General features: G+C 28.7%; 1 protein-coding gene across 1 annotated transcript in view; it reads left to right on the forward strand.

Annotated features, from left to right (window-relative positions):
• Positions 1 to 12415: 12415 nt before the first annotated feature.
• The window catches only part of LOC101892880 (uncharacterized), a 45515-nt gene continuing 43190 nt past the window's right edge, over positions 12416 to 14740 (forward strand). The window contains exon 1 of the mRNA XM_059131638.1: positions 12416 to 12521. Coding sequence (XP_058987621.1) covers positions 12431 to 12521 — 91 coding nt within the window. The 5' untranslated portion in view covers positions 12416 to 12430. The remainder of the gene's footprint in view (positions 12522 to 14740) is intronic.

Here is a 14740-nt window from a genome sequence, read left to right on the forward strand (position 1 = left end):
GCTATTATTTGTGATCACTTTTTAAGTGTGAATTAATAAGAATTTTAAAATGGCCATAACTCCTTAAATATTGAGTTTTCGGCGTTTTTAGCTATTATTTGTGATCACTTTTTTAAGTGTGAATTAATAAGAATTTTAAAATGGCCATAACTCCTTAAATATTGAGTTTTCGGCGTTTTTAGCTATTATTTGTGATCACTTTTTTAAGTAGTAGAATTAATCAATATTTTAAAAAGGCCATAACTCCTTAAATATTGAGTTTTCGGCGTTTTTAGCTATTATTTGTGATCACTTTTTTAAGTGTGAATTAATCAATATTTTAAAATGGCCATAACTCCTTAAATATTGAGTTTTCGGCGTTTTTAGCTATTATTTGTGATCACTTTTTTAAGTGTGAATTAATCAATATTTTAAAATGGCCATAACTCCTTAAATATTGAGTTTTCGGCGTTTTTAGCTATTATTTGTGATCACTTTTTTAAGTGTGAATTAATCAATATTTTAAAATGGCCATAACTCCTTAAATATTGAGTTTTCGGCGTTTTTAGCTATTATTTGTGATCACTTTTTTAAGTGTGAATTAATAAGAATTTTAAAATGGCCATAACTCCTTAAATATTGAGTTTTCGGCCTTTTTAGCTCTTGTTTGTGATCACTTTTTTAAGTGTGAATTAATCAATATTTTAAAATGGCCATAACTCCTTAAATATTGAGTTTTCGGCGTTTTTAGCTATTATTTGTGATCACTTTTTTAAGTGTGAATTAATAAGAATTTTAAAATGGCCATAACTCCTTAAATATTGAGTTTTCGGCCTTTTTAGCTCTTGTTTGTGATCACTTTTTTAAGTGTGAATTAATCAATATTTTAAAATGGCCATAACTCCTTAAATATTGAGTTTTCGGCGTTTTTAGCTCTTATTTGTGATCACTTTTTTAAGTGTGAATTAATAAGAAATTCAAAATGGCCATGACTCCTTAAATATTGAGTTTTCGGCGTTTTTAGCTATTATTTGTGATCACTTTTTTAAGTAGTAGAATTAATCAATATTTTAAAAAGGCCATAACTCCTTAAATATTGAGTTTTCGGCGTTTTTAGCTATTATTTGTGATCACTTTTTTAAGTGTGAATTAATCAATATTTTAAAATGGCCATAACTCCTTAAATATTGAGTTTTCGGCGTTTTTAGCTATTATTTGTGATCACTTTTTTAAGTGTGAATTAATCAATATTTTAAAATGGCCATAACTCCTTAAATATTGAGTTTTCGGCGTTTTTAGCTATTATTTGTGATCACTTTTTTAAGTGTGAATTAATCAATATTTTAAAATGGCCATAACTCCTTAAATATTGAGTTTTCGGCGTTTTTAGCTATTATTTGTGATCACTTTTTTAAGTGTGAATTAATCAATATTTTAAAATGGCCATAACTCCTTAAATATTGAGTTTTCGGCGTTTTTAGCTCTTATTTGTGATCACTTTTTTAAGTGTGAATTAATAAGAAATTTAAAATGGCCATGACTCCTTAAATATTGAGTTTTCGGCGTTTTTAGCTATTATTTGTGATCACTTTTTTAAGTGTGAATTAATAAGAATTTTAAAATGGCCATAACTCCTTAAATATTGAGTTTTCGGCGTTTTTAGCTCTTATTTGTGATCACTTTTTTAAGTGTGAATTAATAAGAAATTTAAAATGGCCATGACTCCTTAAATATTGAGTTTTCGGCGTTTTTAGCTATTATTTGTGATCACTTTTTTAAGTGTGAATTAATAAGAATTTTAAAACGGCCATAACTCCTTAAATATTGAGTTTTCGGCGTTTTTAGCTATTATTTGTGATCACTTTTTTAAGTGTGAATTAATCAATATTTTAAAATGGCCATAACTCCTTAAATATTGAGTTTTCGGCGTTTTTAGCTATTATTTGTGATCACTTTTTTAAGTGTGAATTAATAAGAATTTTAAAATGGCCATAACTCCTTAAATATTGAGTTTTCGGCGTTTTTAGCTATTATTTGTGATCACTTTTTTAAGTGTGAATTAATAAGAATTTTAAAATGGCCATAACTCCTTAAATACTGAGTTTTTGGCGCTTTTAGCTATTATTTGTGATCACTTTTTTAAGTGTGAATTAATAAGAATTTTAAAACGGCCATAACTCCTTAAATATTGAGTTTTCGGCGTTTTTAGCTATTATTTGTGATCACTTTTTTAAGTGTGAATTAATCAATATTTTGAAAAGCCATAACTCCTTAAATATTGAGTTTTCGGCGTTTTTAGCTATTATTTGTGATCACTTTTTTAAGTGTGAATTAATCAATGTTTTTAAATGGCCATAACATCTTAAATATTGAGTTTTCGGCGTTTTTAGCTATTATTTGTGATCACTTTTTTAAGTGTGAATTAATAAGAACTTTAAAATGGCCATAACTCCTTAAATATTGAGTTTTCGGCGTTTTTAACTATTATTTGTGATCACTTTTTTCAGTGTGAATTAATAAGAATTTTAAAATGGCCATAACTCCTTAAATATTGAGTTTTCGGCGTTCTTAGCTATTATTTGTGATCACTTTTTTAAGTGTGAATTAATCAATATTTTAAAATGGCCATAACTCCTTAAATATTGAGTTTTCGGCGTTTTTAACTATTATTTGTGATCACTTTTTTAAGTGTGAATTAATAATAATTTTAAAATGGCCATAACTCCTTAAATATTGAGTTTTCGGCGTTTTTAGCTATCATTTGTGATCTCTTTTTAAGTGTGAATTAATCAATATTTTAAAATGGCCATAACTCCTTAAATATTGAGTTTTCGGCGGTTTTAGCTATTATTTGTGATCACTTTTTTAAGTGTGAATTAATAAGAACTTTAAAATGGCCATAACTCCTTAAATATTGAGTTTTCGGCGTTTTTAACTATTATTTGTGATCACTTTTTTAAGTGTGAATTAATAAGAATTTTAAAATGGCCATAATTCCTTAAATATTGAGTTTTCGGCGTTCATAGCTATTATTTGTGATCACTTTTTTAAGTGTGAATTAATCAATATTTTAAAATGGCCATAACTCCTTAAATATTGAGTTTTCGGCCTTTTTTAGCTACTATTTGTGATGACTTTTTTAAGTGTGAATTAATAATTATTTTAAATGGCCATAACTCCTTAAATATTGAGTTTTCGGCGTTTTTAGCTATTATTTGTGATCACTTTTTTAAGTGTGAATAACTCAGAATTTTAAAATGGCCATAACTCCTTAAATACTGAGTTTTCGGCGCTTTTAGCTATTATTTGTGATCACTTTTTTAAGTGTGAATTAATAAGAATTTTAAAATGGCCATAACTCCTTAAATATTGAGTTTTCGGCGTTTTCAGCTATTATTTGTGATCACTTTTTTAAGTGTGAATTAATAATTATTTTAAATGGCCATAACTCCTTAAATATTAAGTTTTCGGCGTTTTCAGCTATTATTTGTAATCACTTTTTTAAGTGTGAATTAATAAGAATTTTAAAATGGCCATAACTCCTTAAATATTGAGTTTTCGGCGTTTTTAGCTATTATTTGTGATCAATTTTTTAAGTGTGAATTAATCAATATTTTAAAATGGCCATAACTCCTTAAATATTGAGTTTTCGGCGTTTTTAGCTATTATTTGTAATCACTTTTTTAAGTGTGAATTAATAAGAATTTTAAAATGGCCATAACTCCTTAACTATTAAGTTTTCGGTATTTTTAGGCATTATTTGTGATCACTTTTTTAAGTGTGAATTAATAATTATTTTAAATGGCCATAACTCCTTAAATATTGAGTTTTCGGCGTTTTTAGCTATTACTTGTGATCACCTTTTTAAGTGTGAATTAATAAGAATTCTAAAATGGCCATAACTCCTTAACTATTGAGTTTTCGGTGTTTTTAGGTATTATTTGTGATCACTTTTTTAAGTGTGAATTAATAATTATTTTAAATGGCCATAACTCCTTAAATATTGAGTTTTTGGCGTTTTTAGCTATTATTTGTGATCACTTTTTTAAGTGTTAATTAATAAGAATTCTTAAATGGCCATAACTCCTTAACTATTGAGTTTTCGGTGTTTTTAGGTATTATTTGTGATCACTTTTTTAAGTGTGAATTAATAATTATTTTAAATGGCCATAACTCCTTAAATATTGAGTTTTCGGCGTTTTTAGCTATTATTTGTGATCACTTTTTTAAGTGTGAATTAATAAGAATTTTAAAATGGCCATAACTCCTTAAATATTGAGTTTTCGGCGTTTTTAGCTATTATTTGTGATCACTTTTTTAAGTGTGAATTAATAAGAATTTTAAAATGGCCATAACTCCTTAAATATTGAGTTTTCGGCGTTTTTAGCTATTATTTGTGATCACTTTTTTAAGTGTAAATTAATAAGAATTTTAAAACGGCCATAACTCCTTAAATACTGAGTTTTCGGCGTTTTTAGCTATTATTTGTGATCACTTTTTTAAGTGTAAATTAATAAGAATTTTAAAACGGCCATAACTCCTTAAATACTGAGTTTTCGGCGCTTTTAGCTATTATTTGTGATCACTTTTTTAAGTGTGAATTAATAAGAATTTTAAAATGGCCATAACTCCTTAAATATTGAGTTTTCGGCGTTTTTAGCTATTATTTGTGATCACTTTTTTAAGTGTAAATTAATAAGAATTTTAAAACGGCCATAACTCCTTAAATATTGAGTTTTCGGCGTTTTTAGCTATTATTTGTGATCACTTTTTTAAGTGTAAATTAATAAGAATTTTAAAACGGCCATAACTCCTTAAATACTGAGTTTTCGGCGTTTTTAGCTATTATTTGTGATCACTTTTTTAAGTGTGAATTAATAAGAATTTTAAAATGGCCATAACTCCTTAAATATTGAGTTTTCGGCGTTTTTAGCTATTATTTGTGATCACTTTTTTAAGTGTGAATTAATAAGAATTTTAAAATGGCCATAACTCCTTAAATACTGAGTTTTCGGCGCTTTTAGCTATTATTTGTGATCACTTTTTTAAGTGTGAATTAATAAGAATTTTAAAACGGCCATAACTCCTTAAATATTGAGTTTTCGGCGTTTTTAGCTATTATTTGTGATCACTTTTTTAAGTGTGAATTAATCAATATTTTGAAAAGGCCATAACTCCTTAAATATTGAGTTTTCGGCGTTTTTAGCTATTATTTGTGATCACTTTTTTAAGTGTGAATTAATCAATGTTTTTAAATGGCCATAACACCTTAAATATTGAGTTTTCGGCGTTTTTAACTATTATTTGTGATCACTTTTTTAAGTGTGAATTAATAAGAATTTTAAAATGGCCATAACTCCTTAAATATTGAGTTTTCGGCGTTCTTAGCTATTATTTGTGATCACTTTTTTAAGTGTGAATTAATCAATATTTTAAAATGGCCATAACTCCTTAAATATTGAGTTTTCGGCCTTTTTTAGCTACTATTTGTGATGACTTTTTTAAGTGTGAATTAATAAAAATTTTAAAATGGCCATAACTCCTTAAATATTGAGTTTTCGGCGTTTTTAGCTATCATTTGTGATCTCTTTTTAAGTGTGAATTAATCAATATTTTAAAATGGCCATAACTCCTTAAATACTGAGTTTTCGGAATTTTAAAATGGCCATAACTCCTTAAATACTGAGTTTTCGGCGCTTTTAGCTATTATTTGTGATCACTTTTTTAAGTGTGAATTAATAAGAATTTTAAAACGGCCATAACTCCTTAAATATTGAGTTTTCGGCGTTTTTAGCTATTATTTGTGATCACTTTTTTAAGTGTGAATTAATCAATATTTTGAAAAGGCCATAACTCCTTAAATATTGAGTTTTCGGCGTTTTTAGCTATTATTTGTGATCACTTTTTTAAGTGTGAATTAATCAATGTTTTTAAATGGCCATAACACCTTAAATATTGAGTTTTCGGCGTTTTTAACTATTATTTGTGATCACTTTTTTAAGTGTGAATTAATAAGAATTTTAAAATGGCCATAACTCCTTAAATATTGAGTTTTCGGCGTTCTTAGCTATTATTTGTGATCACTTTTTTAAGTGTGAATTAATCAATATTTTAAAATGGCCATAACTCCTTAAATATTGAGTTTTCGGCCTTTTTTAGCTACTATTTGTGATGACTTTTTTAAGTGTGAATTAATAAAAATTTTAAAATGGCCATAACTCCTTAAATATTGAGTTTTCGGCGTTTTTAGCTATCATTTGTGATCTCTTTTTAAGTGTGAATTAATCAATATTTTAAAATGGCCATAACTCCTTAAATACTGAGTTTTCGGCGTTTTTAGCTATTATTTGTGATCACTTTTTTAAGTGTGAATTAATCAATATTTTAAAATGGCCATAACTCCTTAAATACTGAGTTTTCGGCGCTTTTAGCTATTATTTGTGATCACTTTTTTAAGTGTGAATTAATAAGAATTTTAAAATGGCCATAACTCCTTAAATATTGAGTTTTCGGCGTTTTCAGCTATTATTTGTGATCACTTTTTTAAGTGTGAATTAATAATTATTTTAAATGGCCATAACTCCTTAAATATTGAGTTTTCGGCGTTTTTAGCTATTATTTGTGATCACTTTTTTAAGTGTGAATAACTCAGAATTTTAAAATGGCCATAACTCCTTAAATATTGAGTTTTCGGCGTTTTTAGCTATTATTTGTGATCACTTTTTTAAGTGTGAATTAATAATTATTTTAAATGGCCATAACTCCTTAAATATTGAGTTTTCGGCGTTTTTAGCTATTATTTGTAATCACTTTTTTAAGTGTGAATTAATAAGAATTTTAAAATGGCCATAACTCCTTAAATATTGAGTTTTCGGCGTTTTTAGCTATTATTTGTGATCACTTTTTTAAGTGTGAATTAATCAATATTTTAAAATGGCCATAACTCCTTAAATATTGAGTTTTCGGCGTTTTTAGCTATTATTTGTAATCACTTTTTTAAGTGTGAATTAATAAGAATTTTAAAATGGCCATAACTCCTTAACTATTAAGTTTTTCGGTGTTTTTAGGCATTATTTGTGATCACTTTTTTAAGTGTGAATTAATCAATATTTTAAAATGGCCATAACTCCTTAAATATTGAGTTTTCGGCGTTTTTAGCTATTTTTTCTGATAACATTTTAAGTGTGAATTAACCAATATTTTAAAATGGCCATAACTCCTTAAATATTGAGTTTTCGGCGTTTTTAGCTATTATTTGTGATCACCTTTTTAAGTGTGAATTAATCAATATTTTAAAATGGCCATAACTCCTTAAATATTGAGTTTTCGGCGTTTTTAGCTATTATTTGTGATCACTTTTTTAAGTGTGAATTAATCAATATTTGAAAATGGCCATAACTCCTTAAATATTGAGTTTTCAGCGTTTTTAGCTATTATTTTTGATCACTTTTTTAAGTGTGAATTAATAAGAATTTTAAAATGAATTAATCAATATTTTAAAATGGCCATAACTCCTTAAATATTGAGTTTTCGGCGTTTTTAGCTATTTTTTCTGATAACATTTTAAGTGTGAATTAATCAATATTTTAAAATGGCCATAACTCCTTAAATATTGAGTTTTCGGCGTTTTTAGCTATTATTTGTGATCACCTTTTTAAGTGGGAATTAATAAGAATTTTAAAATTGCCATAACTCCTTACATATTGAGTTTTCGGCGTTTTTAGCTATTATTTGTGATCACTTTTTTAAGTGTGAATTAATCAATATTTGAAAATGGCCATAACTCCTTAAATATTGAGTTTTCGGCGTTTTTAGCTATTATTTGTGATCACTTTTTTTAAGTGTGAATTAATAAGAATTTTAAAATGGCCATAACTCCTTAAATATTGAGTTTTCGGCGTTTTTAGCTATTATTTGTGATCACTTTTTTAAGTGGGAATTAATAAGAATTTTAAAATGGCCATAACTCCTTAAATATTGAGTTTTCTGCGTTTTTAGCTATTATTTGTGATCACTTTTTTAAGTGGGAAATAATTAGAATTTTAAAATGGCCATAACTCCTTAAATATTGAGTTTTCGGCATTTTTAGCTATTATTTGTGATCACTTTTTTAAGTGGGAATTAATAAGAATTTTAAAATTGCCATAACTCCTTACATATTGAGTTTTCGGCGTTTTTAGCTATTATTTGTGATCACTTTTTTAAGTGTGAATTAATCAATATTTTAAAATGGCCATAACTCCTCAAATATTGAGTTTTCGGCGCTTTTAGCTATTAATTGTGATCACTTTTTTAAGTGTGAATTCATAAGAATTTTAAAATGGCCATAACTCCTTAAATATTGAGTTTTCGGCGTTTTTAGCTATTATTTGTGATCACTTTTTTAAGTGTGAATTAATCAATATTTTAAAATGACCATAACTCCTTAAATATTGAGTTTTCGGCGTTTTTAGCTATTATTTGTGATCACTTTTTGAAGTGTGAATTAATCAATATTTTAAAATGGCCATAACTCCTCAAATATTGAGTTTTCGGCGTTTTTAGCTATTATTTGTGATCACTTTTTTAAGTGTGAATTAATCAACATTTTAAAATGGACATAACTCCTTAAATATTGAGTTTTCGGCGTTTTTAGCTATTATTTGTGATCACATTTTAAAATATGATTTAATCAATATTTTAATTATTTTTTGTTATTTTAAAATGGCCATAACTCCTTAAATATTGAGTTTTCGGCGTTCTTAGTTATTATTTATGATCACTTGTTTAAGGGTGAATTAATCAATATTTTAAAATGGCCATAACTCTTTAAATATTGAGTTTTCGGCGTTTTTAGCTATTATTTGTGATCACTTGTTTAAGGGTGAATTAATCCATATGTTAAAATGGCCATAACTCCTTAAATATTGAGTTTTCGGCGTTTTTAGCTATTATTTGTGATCACATTTTAAAATATGATTTAATCAATATTTTAATTATTTTTTGTTATTTTAAAATGGCCATAACTCCTTAAATATTGAGTTTTCGGCGTTCTTAGTTATTATTTATGATCACTTGTTTAAGGGTGAATTAATCAATATTTTAAAATGGCCATAACTCCTTAAATATTGAGTTTTCGGCGTTTTTAGCTATTATTTGTGATCACTTTTTTAAGTGGGAATTAATCAATATTTTAAAATGGCCATAACTCCTTAAATGTTGAGTTTTCGGCGTTTTTAGCTATTATTTGTGATCACTTTTTTATGTGTGAATTAATCAATATTTTAAAATGGCCATAACTCCTTAAATATTGAGTTTTCGGCGTTTTTAGCTATTATTTGTGATCACTTTTTAAGTGTGAATTAATAAGAATTTTAAAATGGCCATAACTCCTTAAATATTGAGTTTTCGGCGTTTTTAGCTATTATTTCAGATCACTTTTTTAAGTGTGAATTAATAAGAATTTTAAAAAGGCCATAACTCCTTAAATATTGAGTTTTCGGCGTTTTTAGCTTTGATTTTTTAAGTGTGAATTAATAAGAATTTTAAAATGACCATAACTCCTTCAATATTGAGTTTTCGGCGTTTTTAGCTATTATTTGTGATCACTTTTTTAAGTGTGAATTAATAAGAATTTTAAAATGGCCATAACTCCTTCAATATTGAGTTTTCGGCGTTTCTAGCTATCACTTTTTTAAGTGTGAATTAATAAGAATTTTAAAATGGCCATAACTCCTTAAACTTTAAAATGGCCACAACTCCTTAAATATTGAGTTTTCGGCGTTTTTAGCTATTATTTGTGATCACTTTTTTAAGTGTGAATTAATCAATATTTTAAAATGGCCATAACTCATTAAATATTGAGTTTTCGGCATTTTTAGCTATTATTTGTGATCACTTTTTTAAGTGTGAATTAATAAGAATTTTAAAATGGCCATAACTCCTTAAATATTGAGTTTTCGGCGTTTTTAGCTATTATTTCAGATCACTTTTTTAAGTGTGAATTAATAAGAATTTTAAAAAGGCCATAACTCCTTAAATATTGTGTTTTCGGCGTTTTTAGCTTTTATTTGAGATCACTTTTTTAAGTGTGAATTAATAAGAATTTTAAAATGGCCATAACTCCTTCAATATTGAGTTTTAAAATGGCCATAACTCCTTCAATATTGAGTTTTCGGCGTTTCTAGCTATCACTTTTTTAAGTGTGAATTAATAAGAATTTTAAAATGGCCATAACTCCTTAAACTTTAAAATGGCCATAACTCCTTAAATATTGAGTTTTCGGCGTTTTTAGCTATTATTTGTGATCACTTGTTTAAGGGTGAATTAATCTATATTTTAAAATGGCCATAACTCCTTAAATATTGAGTTTTCGGCGTTTTTAGCTATTATTTGTGATCACTTTTTTAAGTGGGAATTAATCAATATTTTAAAATGGCCATAACTCCTTAAATGTTGAGTTTTCGGCGTTTTTAGCTATTATTTGTGATCACTTTTTTTTTTAATTGGGAATTAATAAGAATTTTAAAATGGCCATAACTCCTTAAATATTGAGTTTTCGGCGTTTTTAGCAATTATTTGTGATCACTTTTTTAAGTGTGAATTATTCAATATTTTAAAATGGCCATAACTCCTTAAATATTGAGTTTTCGGCGTTCTTAGTTATTATTTATGATCACTTGTTTAAGGGTGAATTAATCAATATTTTAAAATGGCCATAACCCCTTAAATATTGAGTTTTCGGCGTTTTCAGCTATTATTTGTGATCACTTGTTTAAGGGTGAATTAATCTATATTTTAAAATGGCCATAACTCCTTAAATATTGAGTTTTCGGCGTTTTTAGCTATTATTTGTGATCACTTTTTTAAGTGGGAATTAATCAATATTTTAAAATGGCCATAACTCCTTAAATATTGAGTTTTCGGCGTTTTTAGCAATTATTTGTGATCACTTTTTTAAGTGTGAATTATTCAATATTTTAAAATGGCCATAACTCCTTAAATATTGAGTTTTCGGCGTTCTTAGTTATTATTTATGATCACTTGTTTAAGGGTGAATTAATCAATATTTTAAAATGGCCATAACCCCTTAAATATTGAGTTTTCGGCGTTTTTAGCTATTATTTGTGATCACTTTTTTAAGTGTGAATTAATCAATATTTTAAAATGGCCATAACTCCTTAAATATTGAGTTTTCGGCGTTTTTAGCTATTATTTGTGATCACTTTTTGATGTGTGAATTAACAAGTATTTTAAAATGGCCATAACTCCTTAAATATTGAGTTTTCGGCGTTTTTAACTATTATTTGTGATCACTTTTTTAAGTGTGAATTAATAAGAATTTTAAAATGGCCATAACTCCTTAAATATTGAGTTTTCGGCGTTTTTAGCTATTATTTGAGATCACTTTTTCAGGCATGAATTATTGAATATTTTGAAATGGCCATAACTCCTTAAATATTGAGTTTTCGCCATATTTAGCTTTTTGTGTATTTATTAGACGAGAGTCCCCCCTTACCGAATAACCCTATAAAATATTTCAAAGCGTTTTTATGCACTCCACCATAGTATGGAGGGTATACTGAGTCTGTCCTTCCGTTTGTAACACCTCGAAATATACATTATAGGCCCCACAAGGTACATATGTTTTTGATCAGCATAAAATTCTATGTCGATTTAGCGATGTCCATCCATCTATCCGTCTGTGGAAGTCACTCTAGCTTCCGAACGGAATGAAGTAGGTTTATTACAATTTTACACGTATGTATATTATGTCTGCAGGTCTTTTGGTATTGAAAATGGGCTATGTAGGTCCAAGTTTTGGTATAGCCACCATATAACGGCACCTCCCGATATTCGGTATTTTGATGATTTAAGCGACATTATTCACCGGAATCGTTTAAAATGTGGTATTTGAAATTCATAGTGGATACTACGAACCTATGATAGACAATTGTCTGTTGTCGTTCCAAATGGTGGAGGGTATTTAAAGTTCGGTCCGGCCGAACTTACAGCTTTTTTACTTGTTTAAGGTCAATTCACTTTGTGAAAAATAAAATCAAATTGCCATCATTTATTGTGACTCTAGCTATGTGTTTATGTGTGTGTGTGTGTGTATGTGATTCAACACATTTTTCATTTACACATTTCTACAGTGCGGGTGGATGAATCAAAATGCTTCACAGCATTTTACGGTTTTTTTTTTGTCAGATTTTAATTTAAAAATCAATTAAATATGAAATTGCTTATAACAATAATTAAATCATTTAACAACTTTTCAGTTATTTGGTCTTTTTTTCCACCACTCTCTGTGTGAGAATATTTTCGACAGATCGTCTGAAACTTGGCCGCTATTAATTTTTGTTTAGTTTTGTTGGTTGGCGGTTCAATAAGTTTTGACGTTATCTCAGTGGTGGACGTTTAAGGTTCGAAAAAAGAAAGAAAGAAATTTGGATTTTTCTTCGGCTAAAAAATGCATAAGTTACAAAAAGTTGTGGTGGACCGAATTTCGAAATTCTTGATTATATTGCTATTGGTAGTGTGCAAAGTGAAAAATGTGAAATGTGAGTGAAATAGTTGGTAAACAATTAAATAGATATTTATATTTTTGATTACATGTCTGGAATTTCCATGGCGATGTTATACAAATTTGTTAAATGTAAAGAAATGCCAGCGAAGATAAATACTCAAGTCAATAAAATCTATTTGTGACCTCTCGTATCAAATGTGGCATATATTGGAGCTATATCTAGACCAATTTTTACCAAATTTGATGTACCTGCTTTTAGGTTCTGTTTGGACGTCCATTTCGTGAACAAAAAAACCGGTAATATACATTTGAGCTATACCTAAATATGTTCGGTTTCCCGCCAATTTTAGTAGAGTTTATCCTTGGGTAAACAAATGATTTCGTTTCCTTCTGCATGTTAGAAAAAATTGCACAAAAACATAATAACCTGTAGTAAAGTGTGGTGTAAGACAAACAAGTAAAAAAGCTGGAAGTTCGATCGGGCCGAACTTTGAATAACTTCCATTTGGAAAGAAATTTGGCAATTTCCAAACAAATAAAATCCGTTAAAAATTCTGTTAAAATCTTAAAAATACGAATATAGCCGTTATATTAGGGTCTATACGATGACGTGGACCTGCATAGGCAACTTTTGTCATAAGCCATTAAAATATTCAAATGTGAAATTGGAAAAAAATCGGTGAAAAATGTAGCTAAAATCATTAAAGTACCGAATATCGGGAGGGCTATACGAAGACATATAGACACAGACAATTTTCTGTCATAGGCTGTACTAGCGATTCTAAACTTCAAATACGAAATATGAAATAATTCGGTTGAATAATGTCGTTTATATCATCAAATTTGAGATAATTCCGGTGAATAATGTTGCTAATGTCACCCAAATACCGAATAAAGGGAGATGTGGGCTATACGAAGACGTGGACCTGCATAGACAATTTTCCATCATAGGTTGCTGCATTCATTATGAGCTTCAAACTTTAAATACGAAATTAGAAAAAAATTCGCCCAAAATACCGAATATCGGAGGGTACCGTTATATTAGGGCTATACGATATCATGGACCTATTCTCTTCCAGGGGGTAAAATACTCAAAATAAACTGCTGGTGAGGATTTTGAGAAAATTCCATTGAAAAATGTCGCTAAAATCGTCATAATACCGATTATCGTGATGTACCTTTATATGGGGGATATACGATGTCGTGGACCCATATAGACAAGTCTCTTCCAAGGGTAGTATACTCTGAAGGAACCCCTTGTGTGGATTTTGAGACAAATTCCATTAAAAAATGTGGCTAAAACTAAGAAAATATCGAATATCGGGAGGTACCGTTATATGGGGGCTATACCATATCGATAACTAGCCATATTGCTGAGGGTATAAAAATGCAAAAAATTTGTAATTATACCCTCAGCTATATGGCTCTAGAGGGAGTCATGTCATTTGATACGGCCAAAACGTGCCTAGTCGAAGTAACGGTTTTAGACCCTTGGTCTCTTTGGACCTAATCCCTTTCAGGACGTCTGTTTGTCTGGCTGGAGCGCACGATAACTCTCAAAGGGAATATCCCATTCGATCCAAATTTGGTACATCGTAATATTATTGTCGAAAATCGAGTTCGGAGATGGGCAATATCGGTCGATTCCTTCTGGTATCTCCCCCACAAAGTTTCAACATTTTAAATAATTATAACTCTTATAAAATATGATGCAAGATTCCGATAGTCTGAGAATTGCACACATCACAATACATTCATTAACCCAAGGTCTGGTATAAATATGGAATATATCGTTCAACTCCTTCTTGTACCTTCCCCACAAAGTGTCAAAGTTTTAAATAAAAGCTCATAAAATGCGAAATTAGCATCCAATTTCATTCAGACTCGGTATATCTCAATAGTTTCATTAACACAAGATCCGTTATAAAGATGGTAGAGATCGGACAATTTCTTCTAGCACCTCCCCCACATAGGGTTGAAGATTTTGAAAAACAAAACGCTCCAGGAAAGCGAAATAAGCATCCAACTATCTTCAAATTTCACACATAGAAACATTTTTGCTAACACAAGATCTGTTGTGAAGATGATTTATATGTGAGAACCCCTTCTGATACCTCACCCACAAAGGATCATAATTTTCAATACTTTTATCTGTCATAACTTTATCTCTCATAACAAGACAGCGATACTTTACAACTTGCCGTATCTTAATATTTCTCTCAATCAGAAACCTGAGATAAATATGGAATTTAT

This window comes from Musca domestica, unplaced genomic scaffold (assembly GCF_030504385.1).
Source record: "Musca domestica strain aabys unplaced genomic scaffold, Musca_domestica.polishedcontigs.V.1.1 9, whole genome shotgun sequence".
NCBI classification, from domain to species: domain Eukaryota; kingdom Metazoa; phylum Arthropoda; class Insecta; order Diptera; family Muscidae; genus Musca; species Musca domestica.